General features: G+C 45.0%; 1 protein-coding gene across 5 annotated transcripts in view; it reads left to right on the forward strand.

Moving 5' to 3' along the window:
- Positions 1-21,546, forward strand: part of ctrip (E3 ubiquitin-protein ligase ctrip) — a 102,840-nt gene that overhangs the window by 4,121 nt on the left and 77,173 nt on the right. For all 5 annotated transcript variants that reach the window (XM_077658626.1, XM_077658625.1, XM_077658628.1 and 2 more), the window contains exons 3-12: positions 1,037-1,165; positions 3,040-3,236; positions 3,568-3,843; positions 8,305-8,379; positions 8,858-8,953; positions 16,508-16,788; positions 17,614-17,706; positions 19,295-19,691; positions 20,045-20,109; positions 20,229-20,278. In XM_077658626.1, the coding sequence (XP_077514752.1) occupies positions 1,083-1,165; positions 3,040-3,236; positions 3,568-3,843; positions 8,305-8,379; positions 8,858-8,953; positions 16,508-16,788; positions 17,614-17,706; positions 19,295-19,691; positions 20,045-20,109; positions 20,229-20,278 (1,613 nt within the window). In that variant the 5' untranslated portion in view covers positions 1,037-1,082. The remainder of the gene's footprint in view (positions 1-1,036; positions 1,166-3,039; positions 3,237-3,567; positions 3,844-8,304; positions 8,380-8,857; positions 8,954-16,507; positions 16,789-17,613; positions 17,707-19,294; positions 19,692-20,044; positions 20,110-20,228; positions 20,279-21,546) is intronic.

Here is a 21,546-nt window from a genome sequence, read left to right on the forward strand (position 1 = left end):
CACTATTAGCCTCCTACCCCACAAAGTCCGCAGGTGGACGTGAAGCCTCTGAGATAGTCATGAAAGGAAAGGAAAGGCACATAACTGGCCCCTGGGTCAGGGGACACCTCATTTGCTCTTTGGAATATGTGGCAGTGGTGACAGAGATGTGCGCTGCACTGGAGCAATAGGCTGCTAAGATCCATTGGGTTCATTGGCGTTGACAACGTTGTAGACTTTCTTGATCTGGAGGAAAGGAAAGGTGCATAACTGGCTTCCTGGGTCAGTGGATACCTCAGTTGCACTTTCAAGTATGTGGTGGTGATGTCCACCTGCAAAAAAAAAAAAAAACCATGCTTTCACACAATATCTCATACTTAGCAATGCTAAACCTCCAGCAATTTTTTTCACTCTCGTCGAACTGCCATCCATGTGGCCTGTTTCCCATTCTCCAGCCCGTATTCAAAATTGCGTGCTACGTGAATCTTGCATTGTAGCTCCTTTGCCTCGCAGATGGCATCACATTAGGCAAGAACAATGCATGGCGCACGCAAAGCTAAACAGATGTTAAGCCGAAATCAAAACTTCAAAAATATGGCTGGACTGTATGGAGCAGCGGCACCACAACCCCATTCACTCTGGTTGCGGTGAGATTGTGATTCTACCCATATGATAACATTGTGAAAATAAGTTGATTTGTTTCTCTTTTTCTTATAAACTCACTTTTCAAACATAGTTAATGGACATGGCACAAGGTGGCGCTCGTTGGCATATAGTTTTTGGCAGTATATAAGTTGCACCGTTGTATTATACGCTCCAAAAAACAATTCAGAAATAAACTTCAACTTATACACCAGGGAATACAGTATTTCCGGGACCGCCTATTTGTTCTTTAAAATGAAGTGGGAGTTGCTGCATGATGTTGGAAGCATTCGCTTTGTACAATTGTGTGGTAGTTTGAGACTGCAGTGATCTCTACTGTGTGTGCAAGTTTTGATTTGCCTTTAAATGTCTTCTCTTTGAATATTTTCACCCGTGTTCACCTCCTGCCATGCAGAGCCTTGTGATAAATCCTGGTATGGTTTGCTGTGGGCGGATTGCCTATGGCCGACCAACCTAACAGCCAGCCAGGGGGGTTAAAGAAGCCGCAACCTCTCGTTGGGACACGGTCTCCCATTCAAACCAGGTGAGCTGATGTCTATATCCGTTTGGCGATGCTTTTGAGACCTGATTTGCTAGCTGTTTTGAGATTCACACTGTGCCTCAGGTTTCTCCAAACTGTGCCCAAAGCTGCTTGTGCTATGTTAAAGTAAGGTTTCAAGAATAGCGCAGAGTGCAAAGGTAGACATACAGCTGTGATGCAAACAAGAGCAAAAGAGGAAAAGTCTAGCTACTGGGACTTGTGCAGTTTTTGGAAGCTGGTGAAAAGCACCGGAGTAGAGCATGCTGTTGAGTTGACTTGCTGTGGCGCATGTTTTCAGACTTTGTAAAGTAAAAATTTGGGCTGGTCGGAACAAGTTTCTATGACATTCATACTTGAAGACGCAGGGCAAAACATAGGCGTGGACAGGTGCTTTGTCCTTGTATTAGGTGCAAGTAGATGCTAGGCTCCATGCTTATGCACTTTACCCTGCGTCTTTCCAGAAATGCCTGAAAGTGTGAATTCAAAAGGATTGTTTAGAGGGCTCTGTTGACAAGCACTGAGTAATAGTCGAAACAGAAAGGCAGTTTGGTGAAATGGCTGTTGGTGCATGTTTTGTACATCAAAGGTATGGTGTGAGCTGCACGAGAAAAGTGATGACAGTAAAGGGGAGGAAAGATGTAAATGTGGGAAGATGCTGCAGCTTTCTGTCACTAACTGTGCCTTGAGAGGGAGGGGCAATAGCCCACTTATTGCAACTTTGTACCTCGTTTCCTAGCACCAGTTTCCAATGCCCTTGATAAGCTACAGACATTGCTTCTCACTGCCTCTGGCTTGTCCGTGAGAACACGTCTTTGACGTGTCCAAGGCATATACGAGCGGTCACCTGTAAGAGTGAAAAATAGCGCCATTCATATGCTATTCCATGGCTTTCACTGTTGATGCGTGCACCTGCTAGAAACTGTGTAGGGCAGTTAAAGGGGTGTAGTGTTGAATTAATGGGCAGTATTTCGGAGGGAGGGGCAGTTGTTAAACCCATGTACTTCGTGCATTTTTTGGCTTTATTAGCAGAGAAAAGAGGGTCAATGTGGTTATTTAGTAGAAAATTTCATGTCCATATAGTAACTCCCCCCCCCCTGCTCCTTCCCTCCGAATCTGCCAGTTTTGTGCATCTGCTCATGAGTATATTTTATGTAGAGTCCTTTGTTTTCGGGCTTTATTAAGTGTGGAATGTGGGATGCTTTCTTTTCTGATCTCAGATTAGAGAAATTGCAGGTTACATAGAAAAATTATTTACGAAATAAGAGATATATTTTTTCTTCATTTTGTCACATACCACATACCATTTTCCCACATACACTACTATTTTCGTGTGGAGCACCTCTGTGTCTCTGCTAGGAGTGCTTGAGCTTCTGAAACTTATTTGGAACCTACCTACTGTCAGATTAAGCCACGTCACAGGTCACAAGGGTTGGAAGGATATAAAAATCAACAATTAAGCGAACACATGTTCTGGAACTTCACAGGACCGACGTTAGTTTGTGTGGTGCCTGTAGCTTTGCTCACTGATAGGCTGCATTTTCTTATGGCCACATTTTTGGAGCCGAAATCGGGTTTAACCTCAATTTTAAGAAATCTGCTTAGGGTCAAGAATCGGATGAAACCGGGTTTTACCTAAAAACAAAGGACCATAATTATGTAGCTTAATCTCGTGAAAAGGTCAGGATTAAAATGCAGGAATATTTGGATGTCCAGCAATGCTGTCTGCGTTTTTAATGTGAACACGTGGGCAAATTGTCCAACCTTGCTGCACATAAAAAAAAAAAAAGATTGGCCCTTGTTGTAGCTTGGTGCAGTGTGTATCTGGGCATCCTGCTGCTGGAGATGTTCAAGCTTCTTTGTTTTGTGTCCTTTATCAGGTCCCGCACACGGACCTTGGCCCACTGTGACAGCTGCCCTTCCGCCCACAACGGAGTTGCGTTGGACGCTCAGCAGCCACCAGCACAACCATCGCAGCAACAGGATCAGCCGCCGAGCAGTGTGGTGAAGCGTAGCCTCGACTCTGAGGAAGCACCTCAACTCAACAAGAAGCTCAAGACTCATTTTCGGCCTTGCAGTAAGAGCCTATGCTGTACTTCATCATTGCAAGTGTGTGGTGCTGGAGAAAGCACTTGCCTCACTGCATAACTCTCTGTGGAATGCACTTGCCTTAAATTGAGTTGACTGAATTGATTTTACTTGGCCTGAGCACACTTCACTCAGTCTGTGTGTAGCCTTGATAATTGTGCCTAGGGAACTGGAGGAAAGGTGTGTGAAAGTGAGGGCAATAGTGTGTTACAAAATGCATTATTCGGTTTAACTGATGCCATGTGGTTAATTTTATGAATGCTTGAAGTGCAAGCAGCATGGTCTAGTATTTTGAAGGTTTGTATTTTCCTATCCCGCAGGAGGAGGCCACGGCGGGGGGGAGAAGGGGTGCGCCCTGGAGAGCGGGGCGGGCCGGGCCAGCAAGGGCGGGGCCCGGGGGGCAGCCAGCAGCAGGGCCACCACGGGGTCGTGTGCCAGCAGCAGTGGCAGCGGCAGCCGGCGGCGATCGTGCCGGGGGGCCAAGCTGGCGGGGGGTGGCCAAGCTGGCGGAGGGGGCTCGGGCCCCATGGACCAGGGGGGTGCCTCGTCCTCCTCCAACCACCACCTGCCACCACCCGGCGGTGAGGCCCAGCCTGGTGAGTAGTCATTGGCAAGCTTCCCTGCGAATATTCGATAATTTAGAATATTTGGTCGAATCCTGAGTACGCTACAAATGATTCGGTCTGAATGTTGGGCATTCAGTCTCTGAAGTATTCATCTCAAGTGAGTAATGTTGCTGGAGCTGTTAGGTACTTCCGGATTTTCAGTTCAGCGTACCTCCTGCAGGATGACATTGCAGTACGCATATATCTGAAAGGAACAGCTATGCAAAGATGCAGTGAGGATTAGGGCTAGCAGTTGGAGGTAAGTGGCGATCAAAGGCGATAAAACTGTGCAACTTCCATGCCTTCCACTCGAGCGACCGAGCTGACTATCAGAGCGGCAGACCGAAACAAGACAAACCTCTTTGCAAAATATGTGAAGACAAGCTCACACTGAACCATATTTTATTCTCATATTCAAAACTCTGAAAACTAAGAAAGAAGCATTTTAGTCAATTTTATAATGAATGCATTCCTTTTCTCCCAGCACTGCTCTTAAGAGATATTGCCATTGTTAACATCTCTTGTGTTCTTAGCTTTTTTTAAAAGAAGCAGATGTTCTTGAGAAACTAAATTTTGATTGACTGCTTCGCTTTATTATATGATATACTACTGCCACCTTCTTATTCATGAGAAGAAGGCTGAGATCTTTATTGGATTTGTTGGGAGCCTCGAGACCCTTGTCCAGCCAACGTTGACTCTTGGCCATTTCAGAACTTCCTTCCCCTTGTCGTCATTAAGTGGTACAAATAACTTTTTAGGCGCTCCATTTTTATAAAATTCTGCAGAAAATTTTCCCATACCTTGAGCTTGGTGCATGATAGCCTTAGATGCTTATGCGCCATTAAGGGCCCTGTAGTTTCGTGTCCCAGTGTGACGTACACTCTGAAGGGTACCGGAAGGAAGTGTATCCCTTTTTCACAGACGCATTATGTTCTCCTATCGAGAAAAATAAAAAAAATTGTGTATGGTGGAATTTTGATGACCTCACAGGGTTGCAAGAAATATTCAAATCGTCCTGAAATTTGTATGATCCAAAATGAACAAAATCCATATGTAGATGTGACGGAAATGCATTCACACGGACGTGTTTAGGGCTGATGGGGTTTCTTTATGGTCACGCGCCGCCGCTCGCAACTGGTGAACGCCATGTTGGCACTGTATGGGCCGCGTGCCACCTCTTGCTTGTGAATATGGTCACGTGTGGGTCATACACTGGTGCTTACTGCGCGACACGTGATTGCGCGTCGGCGATGTAAGGACAGTGTTAATGCTTGAGGGTGTGGTCGCTGCTCGTGTGTTTGTATCATCAGTAGTGTCACGGGAGTGTGTTTGGAACAGCTCAAAATGTGCACATTGTACACAGTATAATTCATACAGGAAATTTTAGAATTCATATCAGCCGTGTTCGTATCAGAGATTCTACTGTACATATATTTGAACCCCCTAACATGATTTTCTCAAACATTTGTGATCTGCACACTTCTGCTCTCGTGGAATTGTAGCCTTATTCTTCTATAGAACACATTTATGCTCACTTATTTTTCTTGTCATCTAACGCTGTTTCCGCAACAAAAACTCTGCTAAAATGTCCTTTCCTTCACTCTTTCTCGGCATCAGAAAAAGGAAGCGGCAGCACCAGATAGCATTTTCTAGATGCAGCGTAGAAATTCAAGGCATTCATCTTTATTTCTTGTTTTGGAAAAGCTAATCTTCCTTCAGTGCACAATATGACCCTGCCATTCTGTCATGCAGGGATTTGAAGTGTACCCAGTGCCACTGACTTCGTAAAAACGATGCTGGATGCCCTGAAAAAAGAAACTGGAAAGTCGTGTGCACTGTCATAATGCCATGCCACAAAGGGTTTCTCCCTTGCTACCTGTCGCTCCTCTGGGAAAGCTAATGCCGGCACCAGCGAGCTGGGTGTACAGTGTGCCTTTCTAATTTTTGTTAAGGGGGGAAGCTGGTCTTAGAAAAAAAATTTTTATTAATGAAGTCACAATTGTGAAATCTTCAGGGAACATGTATTTTTGCTGATTCCAAATGTGGAATTTAATTTAATGTACAGCAAGTCCATGTCGACTTGATGCAATATGTTGTGTAACTTTTTGTGGAGAGCTTTAACGAAATTTTGCTGCAGGGAACTTGCTAGAATGTATGCCGTCCGCTTGTTTTGACAACAAGCTATGCAATAAGGGTAAAATTATTATCCTGCCTATCACAGAAGTTGAGTTACAGGGTTTTGAACTTCGTACTTCACAAACAAGAAGAAAAATTTGTCTTCCCGTTTCTGAAGTGACAACTTCAAAATTCTATAACTCAACTTCTATAACAGGCAGGATGATAATTTTAGCTTTATTGCATAGCTTGTTGTCAAAACAAGCGGACGGCATACATTCTCGCAAGTTCCCTGCAGCAGGATTTCTTGAAAGCTCTCCACAAAAAGTTACATAACATATTGTATAAATGCTCAAGAAATTTTTGCACATGAAATTAAATTCCATATTTGGAATCGGCAAAAATACATGTTCCCCAAGGATTTCAAAATTGTGACTTCATTAATAAAAATTTTTTTCTAAGACCCTAATTAGATAACATATTATAAAAGGATAAAAAATAAATGCGCTTTCGCGTTGTAATTGTTAGAAGCGGTCGTTCATCTTGTTCGCAGTACATGTGGTATGTGGGAAAGCCCACTTGCGTAATTGCGCATAATGTCAAGCCTAGTGGCACTGGAATGCGATCGGTCCATGCGATAAAAGATGGAGAAGAAAGAGAACAGGGCTTTTATATTGTTTTCATGGAACTTCAAACTCTATATTCAGATAATTTGCCCAGATATTGCGCTTTTGCCACAATCAAATTGACGAAAGTTGGCGCGGTATACGATCGCTGCCGAGTATTCAGGAATATTCGAATGTTCGGAAATTTACGAATATCGTTTCTCGAATATGAATATGAACCAAATGTGAAACATATTCGATTCGTATTCGAATTTCGAATATTTGCTCACCCCTGTCTAAGATTAGTAATTGGGTCAAGTGCAAGCTTATTACTGCCACATCGTTTTTTCTTTATGACTTATTTATTTATGATAAACGAAATGATTTCATAGGCATTTTGTTATCTTTAGGATGTGTGGTCAGCCAGCAAATGTTTGGTTATTTTTGAAAAAGCTTTTTTTTAACTGAGAAGCTACCATAAAGGCCTGTAAGAAATGGCCTAATTAGTATATGTTTTTTATGTTTTTTTTGTCATAAATTTTCTTCCAGGTGAGATATTTGAAATCTAAATGCATATTCAAAATCGGCATTCTGTGATATATATACCTGCATGCTAAGTTTCGGCAAACAGTGTTGGCAAATAATTTTTAAGATCCTCGTCTCCCCTGAAAGGGACACTGAGAACAAGTTGAAGTTCACCTGTGTTGATAGATTTCCACATTCTAATGACACCGACGCTACCGGTAAATGGTGGTGTTGCACAGTAGAAAAGGCAGACAAAAATGAAATACAGGTGTTGCCATCCCCTGGCCAATTTCGCAAGTGCATAAAACTGAATACACAGATTTTTTGGGTGTGGATGCCATAGGCTAGGCTACATCGACTTTCACTTCAGAACGGTGATCGGTCTTTTTTTCCGGTGTAGACGTCATGCTCTTGAATCGAGTGGCTAGAAAAGTTTCAAGTGCATTTCTTTGGCAAAAAATATCTTTTCCTGCTGAACAAATGTCAGCACGCCTGGAAAGAGCCATAGAATCATTTTTTACTCTGAATAGAAATATGAAAGAGTTGTCCTTGGTGTCTAAATTGACCGTACCGTGGTGCTCTGTGCACGGTAGTACTTGCACGGCCTCCAAGATCGCTGACAACTTGTTGTCCTGTAGGTCACGTGCAAAGCACTGCTAAAGCATAAAGTTCTTGGCCTGAGTTACTCCTTGTGTGAGCAAAGAAATGCAAAAATGGGAGTTTGTATTACCTAAATACATTCCACATTATGTTTCAATTTTATGAAAAGAATGCTTTCGTTATGACAGTCCAAACACAGATACCTCTCTTAATGTGCAGGGATCCTCTTGAAAAGCAGCTCTGATCGACACAGGTGCTTTTCGTAGTAGCTGGTTCAGTCTCTGTACAAAATCTTGAGGGAATTTTTATGTAAAAAGACCCTGTTATCGCTTTTTTGTTCGGGTGCATTGTCATCATCGCCACTGCATTGCATAAATTGTCCATTCTGAGTTTCACATTAGCTTCCTTTGCTTGCATGCAATGAGTGGTTGCAGTTTCTTGAGAATGTTAATATTTGTTTCAGCTTGAGTGGCCTTTTGTTTTTTTTCCTAACGTTTATCTTTCATAAGTAAACACTGAGGCCGGAAATCAGATTATACGACTGCATGAAAATGCAATATGTAGCCTGTTACAAAATTTAATGATTCATTACTGTTTATTTTTGCAGCTGCCAGTAGAGTTGGCAACAGTTCAGGCACCGCGGACAGTGAGTCTGATGACAATGAGATGGGAAGACTACAAGGTGTGTACCAGTCCTCCTTTATGAAGCTGCCATCTGGTTGGGCTGGGATAGGCTTAAACATTTGTTGTAAGGACAGCGCGGAAGCTGTAGAACAGCGTGTGAAAGGGACCAGTTTTTTTTTCCACTGTTGTTCCGTTAAAGGGCTTCGCAGCCATTCACTTGAAGGGTTAGCAATTTGCGCGTATCCTCACAAAGCAGTGAAAGCTCTTTGTCTGCTTCTTTATGCCGTTGCACTTCTGCATAATTTCTAGTAGTGCTTGAAGCTGAAGGTGAAGCATGGCACTCTTGGCATGTTTATTTTCCAGTTGGTCCAGTTTTGACTGGATTGAGTTAAAGCAGCAGTGCCCACTGTCAGTTGGGGGGGATTGTGGGGAAAGGGTTTTTTGGTCTTGGCGAGTCTTGCACAATGCGTCCCTTTCAGTTTTTCCTTTTTGCAACACAATGCTGATGAATGCTGCAATGCTTCTTTTGTTTTCAGCCCTGCTAGAAGCGAGGGGCTTGCCGCCTCACCTCTTTGGTGCCCTTGGTCCACGCATGCAGCACTTCCTGCACCGATCTATCGGCAGCAGTGCCAGTGAGTCCTGCACCGTATTTGTGTCAGTGTGCTAGGTTGTGTCCTGTATTGTCTCGTGAAGGTTTCAAAAGAGCTTGCAAAGGGACACTGGCTGAACCTGCATTTCAGTATAGGCGAAATTCGAAAGCCACCCATGGGGAGTGCTATGTTATCGCATGTTAAAGAACCTCGAGCGTTAGAGATTACAGTGGAACCCCAATTATGCATCCCCCTTCTAGCGGTAACCCGCATTTTATGATGAATTGGTGCGAGCTTGGCGACTCTCCCATAGGGATAATGCATTAAGGGGGGACACTGGTCTTAAAGCTGTTTTTGTTGTTTTTTGACCAATCTTAATAAAAATGCATAGACTTATTCAAATTTTTATGCTGATTTCAAATATGCATTTATTTTAAGTGTAGGCCAATTAGTTTCCAAGATAATTAACAATTAATGCCCATTGTTTGAGGCCCAAATAGCAAAATAATGATTTCATCTAAAATTAATTTTAAGGCATGGTTAGATAGCCAGAATAGTGAATTATGAAATGTTGAGAGCAGATTTTTGATATGTCAATTATTACTCATTTTACAACCTTCTGAATTTCAGTATAAAAAATGTGTGTACCAAGTAATGGTAAATTAACGAAAATAATTATTTTTTTAAGGTAAAATGAAAAAATCTGCTCCCAACATTTCACACAGCATACATTAGGCTTTCCATTGCAACCGAAATTTCAGCTCTATGTGACTTGGTTGCTGAGATATCAAGGCCTCAAGACTGCTAGCAATCAACCATATGCATTTTGAGAAAAGCCCCAAAAACAAGCAGGGGACAGTTTAATAAATATTTACAAGTGCAGTAATATATTTACAATAGGAAATGGCTAGTAGCCACCAGGAATGTAGTCCTTTTGATTGCCAGTAGTATCCAGGTGCCGCTTCTTGAGCACTCCTTGAATATTTTCCGCAATGGAATGCTTTCGAGCGCACTTCTGCTCTCGGCGCTCATCCTTCTCTCGCATTCTTTTTGCGCTCATAGCATTCGTATTGAGGCCCAGTTCCTGTAATATTGCTGCAGAAGTTATTTTGCTGCCTGCGTTGAACCGCATTACTGCCTCAGCCACGGCAGCCTCAACAGTAAACAATGATGCGTGGCGCTCTTTGGGTGCCAAGGCCCATATCAAAGAGTGTAGGCTTTCATTACTGTTTTGGGTTTTACCCCTATGGCACCGCTCTAAGAGCTTCCTATCCGACAGTCGCTCATAGACAGGGAGCAATGCTTTAGCAACATGGGGTGGAATGTTGTACCGATGCTTTGGAGCAGATTTGCCTCGGGCTGCTGCCGCATTTTGCTGGCACCAAGAGTCCAGTCCCGATAGGCAGAAGCTATGGTTTGATGCCTCATCAGTAGAGGTAATGTGGTGGTAGGTGGCCATCACAGCCTTCTGCGTAGCCTCTACATCCCCATTATGGGATTTTAAAGCCCAGGCATAATAGGAGCTTAACTTTGTTGTGAGGCTGCCTGTCAGTTTGCCTTTTCCTCCAAGGTTTTCGGCACCTTTGTGTTTGGACAACAAAGTCCGCAATGCTGTTCCCATACGTTTCTGCACGTGGTTTATGCAGTCTTCTTTTTTTACTTTGATGTATCCATACACATCTGCCTCTTGCACAGCTAGAAAAGCCCGACTATCACCGTCCGAAAGCACTGTGGTATAGCGAAGGCCACACTTCTTCAACGACCTTTCAAAAAGAATAAGGGCTGCCTCAACTTCCATCTCTCCAGCCTTTTTTTATGAGTTTTTTTGGCATAGGTGCCCAGCCCTCCAGGACTGGTATGATGGGTCACCTTTTTTGGGCCTCGCTCGCAGCAGGCACAGAAGTTGCACAATACAACATAGTCCAGCACAAGCCCGGTAAACAGTTCGATGACGGTTCCCACACCAATGTGGGATGTGTGGCCGCGTGTCATCCAAGTGCCGTCGTATGATACTGCAATATTGCCGGGGTTCCCAAGGTTCAATTCATTATAAAGTTCTCGAACCGACCGCGCACACTCTTGTGTAACTTCTTCGGCTGCACGAGCTGCTGCAGGTGTCAACTTTTTTTTCACATAGTCTTGCCACGTTTTATTGTGGAGACCGCGGTGCGAAACGTTCAGCGATGAAAAAATGTAATTTAGAGCTGTCTGCTGGTTGCCAGTGCTCTGCATTGCACGAGCAGCGAGCACATTCACCACAAAAGGGTTGATCTTCTGATCGCCACGTACCAGCGGCGAACTCCATGCAGACGATGCGTCTCCACAGCTCGCACATTGAAGAGAAAGTTTAACGGCAAGGCCGTATTCTCGCTCATCTTTTACGAAGCTCAAGTCATTGCCGCCACACGTTTTACACTTCACAAGTTTCAACAAACTGTTGAGCGATTCCAAACAAACGATCGTGAAGCTTGCCTCGTCGAGCAGACGGTCCGACGCGCTGCCGTCACGTAAACAACGAGACTTCCGCTCCGTTGCTGGAGTTGAGGCGAGTTCTCGCAGTTTTTGTTCAGTCTTCGTCTTATTTCGGAGCACATCTGAGGGCTCCAGCATCACTGTATCACGGCGGATGCGGGCGCTGCCGCTTACAGCTTCCCGTGCTGAGGAGCGCGTTAGGCCTAGCTGCGCGGCCTCGCCGACACGATCGTTCAGCGCAGGAGTTTCATCAATGTCGGGGCGCACAGCAGGGCGTCTCTTGAGGTTATCGACCAGCGACTTCTTCCTTTTCTTGCCGAATTTATGCCTTGAGTGCACCTTGCGCGCTGAACCAGGCATCGCTGCGCGTTTCTTGCACTGCACGGTCCGGCACAAAGAGTCGCGTCTCCCCGCGGCTCGGGCGCGTCAAGCAGACGCTGCCAGCCCGCTCCACCAATCGGATGACGACCTGCTGTCACGTGATCCGCGGCAGCCAATAGGATTTTGAATACTACCTTTTCTTTTTTGCTATTTTCTCGGCAACCAATGGGCGAACGGAAGCCGTAGTGGCGGGAAATTGAAGGCGAAAGGCGGCTTTTTCAAATGAGACCAAGATGGCTGCGGTGCCGCGCATGAAACGGGAGCTACGCTTTGCGAAATACTGCTGTTTCGGCGCCGATTTCAGCTCAAATTCGGGCGACATGGATTATATAAATTGGTATTGTGAGTAAAATACTGACCTTAGAGGCGAGAAATTTAACAGAGAGGTAGATAAATGGCTGCTGATTTCGAAAATAACATTTTCTAAAAACTGATTTTTTCGAGATTTTTCGGCCCGAAAGACCCGTGTCCCCCCTTAAATGCTGTGACTGTACAACTGAAAAATATCCCCTTCAGGTGGCAATAAAATCTGCTGAAAGGAGAAATCTTCTTTTAGATAAATGACTATCAGTAGACTAGGTAGAAGTGATGTGCAAAAATTACGCAAAAATATTCATATTTAAGCATACTTTATTCGTGTCCACATTTGTAGACATAGCGCCTTAAACCTGATACATAAACATAACACTGCTACATTTGCTTGCCTTTTCTAACTGATCGTTAGACATCAATAAATGTTTACGTATGGCAATATACACTTCAGGGAATTATTCTGCAGTTCATGACTTATAAAACAGATAAAAGCAGTCATTCCGTGACAACAGGCACAGGAATATTCAGTATCTCGAGCCCCGAACATGGCTTTCAGATGCGCAGCCTTCACGTCAGCACCGTTGCGTAATTAACGTGTTCAGAAACTGGGGCCAATGGTTGCTTCCATCATAAGTAATGCTTCAAGTCCGGCTGCATCGGAAAGGTCTCGAGTGATCTGAGCACAGGTAGAGAAGGAGAGAGAGAGATAGCATCTTGCGGCCTGCTTTACACATGGTTTTTGGAAAATTGAGAAATCGTTTTTAAAGGTCGTTGTTTGATCAGTTTGTCAGAGACCTGAAAAAACCGTCCCCCCGCTCTACGAATGTGCTGATTATTGTTGTGTAGCCTTGTAGCTTAGGGGCCAGCTCTGAACTGACCATGGTGAGAGGGCACGAGCTCCCCTTTTTCATCGTTCCTTGTGCATTGCTACCACTTTGTATTTTTCTATGTCTTGGGTTTCATACATAATGTAATGATTCTTGCGAAAAACCGCAGCGAAATTTTCAAAATGATAAAGAAAAAGGTTCTGACCATCACTGAAAATGGTTGCTTCCTTCGGATTCATGCGTTCTACAATCTAGCACAAATGGTCTCGGATCCCTTTTTGAATATTGGTAGGGGCCTAAGACCCTCCCTGACCTTAAGCATTGGTCATAGCGCGTTGTGTTTGCCAGCAGCGGCTCAGCTAAGTGGCGGTTCTTTGCGACCATCTGTGGGTCTTCATTGCTCAATCGGCCGCACTTCTTTGGAAGTGCTTCTCCATCGGCTATTTTATGAAAAACGCTTCAGCGCTGGAGTCGTCCAACATTCTCTTTGTACAAACAGTTTTCAACGCCCGTAAGGAGTAAGCCCATTTTGTACCATATGTTCACAAAAAAAAAAGAAAAAAACCGGCACATTCTGGGGAGAAAACACCACTTTGATATTTTCGGCATTTAGGCACCATTTCCACATTGGTGGACACACCACTCGGAACGTCTACCGCAGCACTTTTTCTTTGTCTATGGGGGCAAAATTTGGTGTGCCGTTTCTACATTAACCTATCGACACATTCTGAGCCCTAAATTGCATCATTGACGATCATTTGTAAAAATAGATGCCAAAGGGAAAGCTATTTACTCGTCCCGGAAAAAACCGGCGTGATGCGCATATTTTCTTTCTTTTTTCTTTTTACAAACGCATTTCGCTCTAGCTGCCAGAGATGGCACCACGAACTTGACAGGCAGGGTCAAAATGGTATGAGCGCGGCATTCAAAGGTGGAAATTTGCCTTGCGTACGAAAATATGAGGAGGCTTAGGTCGCGTCCACTTATGTGGACCCAGCGCCTGAAGGGGATATGCACACCCCGCTTCGTACTACAACCAGCATGAACCGTCCGGAATGAGAAATGCTGGCGGAACAATGAACCTGTAAACCCGATTTTTGTATGCCATTTGCATAGTGAGAGGACTCTCTGTCACATGCTGGACTCCTCTTTAGGCTGGCCTTCATGGAAGATTTTTAGGAATGCATTTTGGACTTGCCAAAGTTTAATGCAGGTTGGGGGGTGTTGTCTTTTTGCTGCCTCTTCCTACTACGTCTAAGGAAAAATTGAAAACAACCTTGCGAGAGAGGTGCACTTCAGCAACTTTACGGGCATTGTTTATGGCTGCAGCCCTTGCACTGCAGTGGTGATGCCATGGTGTCTGAACCATTACCTTGATGCATCCAAGTGAATGAGTAGCCCTCATGGCACCTTTCAATTGGGGTAGCAAGAAGCTGCCACTGAGAAGCTACCACTGAGGTAGCAAGAAGCTGCTCCCTCCAGTCTTGGATATCATAGCAAATGATTGAGCAGTGTCATGGGCACGTCAGTAGCGATGCGTACTTCAATATTTTGATCAATCGCTGCACACCACTGAGGATCAGGTATTTGGAGAATCGACATAAAATATAAATAAGCATGGGGTTTAGCCAAGGTCATGGATTGGGCCAAAAAAAGGCACATCCAACATGTCTGGTCTCTCCTGGTTAAAGTGCAAATGATTTTATGCCTCACCCTCGCCTGGCACTTATTTTATGGTACCTTTGCACAGCACCGCTGTGCTGGCACCTTGCTACAGTCACCGACCGATTTTTCGGACTCGAAGGGACCCGAAAAAGGGTCCGAATAATCAAGCAGTTCGAAAAATCCGTGAAGTACAAACAAATCACTTTAGTGAGATGAAATCGGCTTTAAAAAGTCACTGATTTTACCTTGCGGAAAATTTCTCTTGCTGGCGACGATTTGTGCCTGTATTTGCACCAAAGTTGTGCTTTCACTGTACACGCTACTCTAGACAGCAAAGGTCATGGCGTTCAGTTGAATACTTCCCACGCTTCTCTGGCGGACCCAGCGGCACCAGCGGGGCCATGTTGTCCACAACCGGAGTGTGCACCACACCGCTCGTCAAACACACGCAAAGACGAGGCACTTTTCGTTCAAAGCGGTGGAACCGCCGGACGCAATTGCAAAACGGCGTACAGATGTAACTTCGTGAAGACGGAGCGCCACTCTGTCAACGCGGTCAGAGAAGTGAAACGCAAAGGCGCCCGTGTGCTGTGCGATGTCAGTGCAGGTTGAAGATCCCCAGGTGGTCGAAATTATTCTGGAGCTCTCCACTTTCTTCCTTTCTTCCTTCACTCCCTCCTTTCTCGCTTCCCTTGTAGAGCAGTTCAGGTGTCAGCCACTGTGTGAGACAGATACTGTGCCATTTCCTTTCCCAAAAAACCAGTTTTCATTTTCAAACGGCGAATGGTGAACGTATGAGACAAGGGATAACTGGCCGCTACAACAAAAACAAGTTGACGGCGATGACAAAGTGGCAGAGTTCGCAGGGACCTCTACTGGCAAAAATGAGGTACCGAAAGTATGTCAAGCCAATCCAACTGCAGAGTAAATCGACCTCAATCCAGGATGGCGCCTTTTGCGCTGGCGAAAAGCCGATAAAATGGCTGATTTCGGCTCGCAGGCGACTGAAAGTAGTCCGAAAAATCGCTTTCGGACTTTTAAAGTCCGAAATATCCGTCGCGAATATGTATGCGCTTCTATGGGGGGAGTGATGGTGCCTCATCGAAGTCCGAAATATCCTACAAGTCCGAATTATTGTAGTCTGTATTATCCGTCGGCTACTGTATATTGGCAGGCGTGAAATATGGAATTTCAGATTGCATATACGAGGCAGTGCTCATACTATGTGTGACCAGGAAGCATGTAAGAGTGGATGCCATATGTATGGTAACTAAACTACATGGCGGAGCATTTTCAGCTGTATGATGATTGGGCTGGCCTTGAATTGGCAATCAAGCATGTAATGCAGGTTTAATGATGCTGCACTATAGGCTGCGCTGCTGTGCATGGTGCTGATTTCGTGTTGCATCCCTTTGGCTTGCTGAATATGGCCCCACCTTAAAGTGCATTTTGGTATTAAAGAGAGGACTCATGCATGTAGGGCCAAGCATCCACAAGTAGCCTTCTGTTTTCCTCCACAACATTGTTAGCCAGTGTGCATGCTATGCGACACTGCTTCTCCAGGTAGGTGCACTCTGCAAGTAACTCATGGGGACTGCTTCTTTGGCTCTATAACGCATTTCCGTGCATGCTCTGCTTATTGTGTCTAGGGTCAGAGTTGCCCAGGTTTCGATGTTCCATGTTCATTGTAAACACCCCTGTGTGTGCAGAGTGGCAAAATGCTGCCTGCTATAATTGAGTGTCCTCTCTATAAATGTTTTCTTTTCCCTAAACTAGTGTTTATTGCATTGTGACAATTGCTGTCTCTTCATTCTGGATGAGCGTCTAAATTGGGACCATTACATCGTGGACTTGACTATTCTTGTCATTGTTTGGTTGTTGACGTTGCTGCAAAGCTAACGGGTGGGCTTTGGCCATGAATGTTTGTGTGTGTGCGCAGGCAGCCGGGCACAGCAGTTGCTGTCAGGGCTGCAGTGTGGCGAGGAGGGCCAGCAACTACAGGCCACCATGGAGATGTGCCAGCTCTTGGTCATGGGAAACGAGGACACCTTGGCCGGGTTCCCCGTCAAGCAGGTGGTGCCTGCCCTGACGGCCCTGTTGGCCCTGGAGCATAATTTTGACCTTATGAATCACGCCTGCCGTGCGCTCACCTACATGATGGAGGCTCTGCCCCGCTCCTCCGCCGTAGTTGTTGACGCTCTGCCAGCATTCCTCGAGAAGGTATGTGTTCCACAGCTCTTGTGGGGGCATTGCTTACACAGAGGAAGAGGCTTTAGGACAGTTAGTACAAAGAACTCTGCTGCAAGAAAATTCACGAGATGCATGATACCTAGTTGCCAGAACTTCTGTGGATTGAATTGACGCAAATGGCAGTTCATTACACATCATAGTAGACAAATTTTTAAAGGGACACTGAATACAAATTTGAAGTTGGATTGACTACATCATTCTAACAGAGACCACTCTCAACGAAAAAGGAGGTTTTATAAGCGAGGAAAGAAATAGAAACGAAGTACAGGTGTTGCCATCATTGGCTGATTGTGCAAGTAAACTGTGTATGTCGACAACAAATTTTGGATGCGGATCCCAGAGGTTATGCTTCACTGCAACCAGTCCTCCTTAGTGTAGAGGTCATAAGTTTGAATTGGTTTGCCGGAAAATTTTTAAATTCAAATTTCTCGGCCATGAATGCTTGTTTTCCTGCCGGGCAAATGTAAACATACCCAGAAAGAGTCGGGGAATTCTTAAATCCAGGAGTGGATTTAAGGACGTGTGTGTGAGGGAATCCTTGCTCACCGAGGAGCGATACAGTGCAGTTATGCTCAGTGTCCCTTCAGTAATCTCTGGTTCTTAGCAACACTCTGGTTCTTAAAACCTTGAGGTGTGCGTATTAAATGTGCTCTGGTGGTCACGAGCTGCACTGTGGTTTTCTTTTACAGTTTATCTCTTACTGACAAGATGTCTGACATATTTTTTTTTTCTCAGTTCCATTTCTGCCTGTGCAGCTCATTGCTTGTCTGAGGATTTAATGCTTCTCTCTTCTAGCTTCAAGTCATACAATGCATGGACGTCGCCGAGCAGTCTCTGACGGCCCTTGAAATGCTGTCTCGGCGACATAGCAAAGCCATTCTTCATGCGGTAAGGAATATGTGTGCTGGTTATTCTTACATCCGCAGCTATCCATGTGCGCCTGAAGTTCGAAAGCGAGCTAAATACAGTTAAACCTGGATATAATGGAATTTAAAAAAGTTGTAGATTTCTTGTTAACTCTAGCCTTACGTTAAATGCAGTTTTCATGTGAAGACTCGAATGGACAGTGCAGAAACGAAATAAGAAATAAATGTAGGTGAAATCTTCTTGAAAACTTCCACAGAAAAAACTCCTTTACTCAAAGTCATAAACGCGGAGAAACTCATCACGATTGCACTGATAGGGCGACTGAAGCAGCAGCTGCCACTGCCTCCGCCACAGTTTGCCCAACGCCACTGCGAGTGGGTAGGGGTGAGATGCGGGACACCACAACCAGGCTAGAGGAGAGCATGCGCAGTTGTGCCGCTGTTGCTAGATTGGGTGTGGAGGCACCTGCTCCTTCCCACATGTTCCTGCTCTCGGTCTGTCTGCTGTCGTTGCTCCCGACACGCAGAGTCATGCAAGCAGTTGCATGGCAATGATGGGCGCGCGCTGCTTGTCTCGTTTCATTTTTGCTATGCCCTATTATTTTTCGCTGCTTTTGAGCAGGAACTGTTGGATTGACGCGTGGTGCGATGTTCCAGAAGTGAAAGCTGCGGAGACTGCTGCATTTGCACGTAAAAGCACCGACAGTGCTGGAGCACTGTGCATTGTCAACTGTGGCTGCTCTTTGCGATCGTAGACATTCCTTTTTTTTTTCATTTCGTGTTTTGTTGTCGTGAAACTTTAGTATGGGTCTGCCAAATTTCAAGTAACTTGGTGCTAGCTAACAGCTAGTCAGCATAGAGAGTTCATTATAGCAAGGTCAACGGCCAAAACACCTTCATTACGTGGGGCCTTCCAATGCACGTGTTTCAGTGAAGGTGGTTTTGAGCAATTGAGAAACTTCATAATATGGAAGAATTCACTAAATGGAGGTTCATTACATCTAGTTTTAACTATAAAGGCGAACCGTGCGTCTTCTGTTGTAGAAGACATTTTCAGTTGCTGCCTGAAATTAACCGAAACTAGACTGATTTGCCATCATTAAAAAAAAATGGGTTAAGGGGAGAGACATGGTAGAGGCCTTTGTCCTGCAGTGGGTGTAGTCAAGTTGATGATGATGTGACCAGTCCACGTGGGATGCAACAGTGAAAAGACTGAAGAGTATGCCTTTGTACGGGTTTCCTGAAACCCAATTTTCAGATAATGTACACAGATGTGGTTTTGCCATGGTCAGATTTATGAAAATCAGCGATATTCAGTTGCTGTGGAATATTGGGTGAATTTTCAAATAGCCACATCTCGAATCAATGTAAACTGTGTAACAACCACATTCGGTTTCTATTTGAAGTTTCCAATATTTGCACACCCCTCCTTAGTTATGAGTGCCATTTAGCACTCAAGCTGTATGGGCACATTCATGCTTTTGTCTCTTGGAAGGTGCAGGCAGAGGACCCAGTTCCTCCTTTGCAGGACAGGCTCATATTGCTGCTGTGAACTTTGAGACTTAGGGGAACTTTTTTTTTTTCTTTCCCATTGTCACATGCTACCTCAGCGTGGGGTGTCTGCATGCCTGACGTACCTGGACTTCTTCTCCATGAGTGCCCAGCGGGCGGCTCTGACAGTGGCAGCCAATTGCTGCCAAAGTCTCACTGCCGACGAGTTCCCCTTGGTATGCGACTCTGTCGCGCTGCTTAGTGGACGCCTGTCCCACGGCGATCGCAAGTCAGTCGAGTCGGCCTGCCTGGCCTTGGCACGCCTGGTGGACTGCCTGGCAGCCCATTCGCCACTGCTTCAGGATGTTGCTGGCCAGGGCTTGTTGCCAGCTGCGCAGGGCCTCCTGGCACTGTCGCCCCCGCCTGTGTCGTCGGCCACCTTCGTCATGGTAGTTCGCATGCTGGCTGTGCTCTGCGCCGCCTGCCCGCACCTCGCCGTCCAGTTGCTCAACAATAGTAAGGACACTTCAGCTGTTTTGAACCCTCTTTGGGGCGAGGATGTGTGGGTAACATGCTGTCCTTACCAGATGTTCAGCTAAGGAGAAGAATTAGCAAGGTGCACTTTACGAATGGGCTAATTTTTCAGCTTTGAGCAAGAATATAGAGATGGAAACTTTGTCGCCATGAGAAGACAGCTGGTAAACGTCGCATAAAGAAGCCACTAGCACTTAGTGATGGCTGTTTGTTACGGCTTAGAATAACTGCTCTTTTTTTTTAATTTATTGAACGAATGGTGGATGCATGTTATTGCGCTAACCTTCAAGTGACAGCTTTCTTAGGTTTGATCGTGTCATTGTTATCATTTGCAGACATAGCAGAGACACTAAGGTTTCTTCTTATGGGCAACTCTGATCCACTTGGTGATGACATAGAGGTGAGGATGGGATTTTCCCTTGACTGCAATTCCTTAACCCCTGTAATTGTGAACTGCAGTTTTGTTTTCCCCTCTTAAGGTACTTCTAACCATGTGCTTCTTTTGCTCCATTGCTTTAGCTTGTTCCAAGAAGTCCCCAAGAGCTCTACGAGATCACATCACTTATCGCGTAAGTGATGGGGATTTCCAAATCCACTTGGCGGAATTTCTACCATTGCCTTTTGTAACTGGCCATTCCAGATTGTAGTGCATTTTCCTCTCAAAAACACTTGTATGTTTGCATATGTGCGGTTGATTGCTAAATGTGTCATATGACTAGAATTTGTTGATATTTTGACTACGATAGCCAAAAAAATCATGTAATCTGGGAACGTATTAAGCGGAATAAAAATAGTGTAACTCTGTGGGACATTTTTACTTCTTGCAGTTTGGAGCGTATGAACTGGCAATGTACCAGTGAGGTTGTACTGTATTTGAAATTTCTAATAGTTTGCGAATAGTATTGGATGATTCACAACAGCGCAGCGAACATGGACAAAAGGGAGACTAGACAAAAGGAGTGCTGCTTTGTCTCCCTTTTGTCAGTGTTTGCTGTACCATTGTGAATCAATCATAAATACAGTAGCCGATGGGTAATTTGAACTCCAGTAATTCGGACTTGTAGGATATTCCTGACTTCGATGAGGCACCGTCAGTCACCCCATAGAAGCGCATTCATATTCGCGACGGATATTTCAGACTTCAAAGGTCCGAAAATTTCGGAATTACGGAATTTCGGACTAATTTCAGGGAGGGGGTGCGCGGCTTTTCATTTGGAGAACTTTTTTTCTGGGGGCGGCCAGCGTGGGGTGCGGGTCCGGGTGCTGACGTATACGCAGCAACATACACTATACCTATATTGCGCGTTATGACGTTAGTGGAGTTTTTTAAGTCGCGCTCGCGAAATCCCCGCATAATTTTCGCACCCCCTTCTTCGAGCCCTAATTTCTGAATAAAAAGTGCGCAAATTATGCGCGTAAATACGGTATATATATATATATGCGCTTCGCCTCAGTGTATTGTAGTCATTATGGAGAGCGCGAAAGGGACGCAACAACGACAGAACGAAGCGAGGAAGAGACAACGCACTCAAGAGACGCCAGAAAAGCGCGCCGCATTACTCGAGAAGCGTCGTAACGATGCGTCTAAAAGAAGTCGTGCCACGTCTCAGAGTGACTCTTCAACTGCAGAAGAGATTGGTTTAAGTTCTCGAGAGCGTTGAAATGAGACGCTGCATAGACGACTTGCCGAGGAAACGAAGCTTTCGCAATTCAACAAGGGTTAACCAGAGCTAAACCACAGCCAATTTTTACCTTTCAAATCTTCTGAACATTCAGAATTGATGAAACTTCCTTTTCATCTCAACTGCGACCCAACATCTTGCCATTTTCAAACGAC

Source organism: Amblyomma americanum, chromosome 3 (genome assembly GCF_052857255.1).
Source record: "Amblyomma americanum isolate KBUSLIRL-KWMA chromosome 3, ASM5285725v1, whole genome shotgun sequence".
In the NCBI taxonomy this organism is placed as follows: Eukaryota; Metazoa; Arthropoda; class Arachnida; order Ixodida; family Ixodidae; genus Amblyomma; species Amblyomma americanum.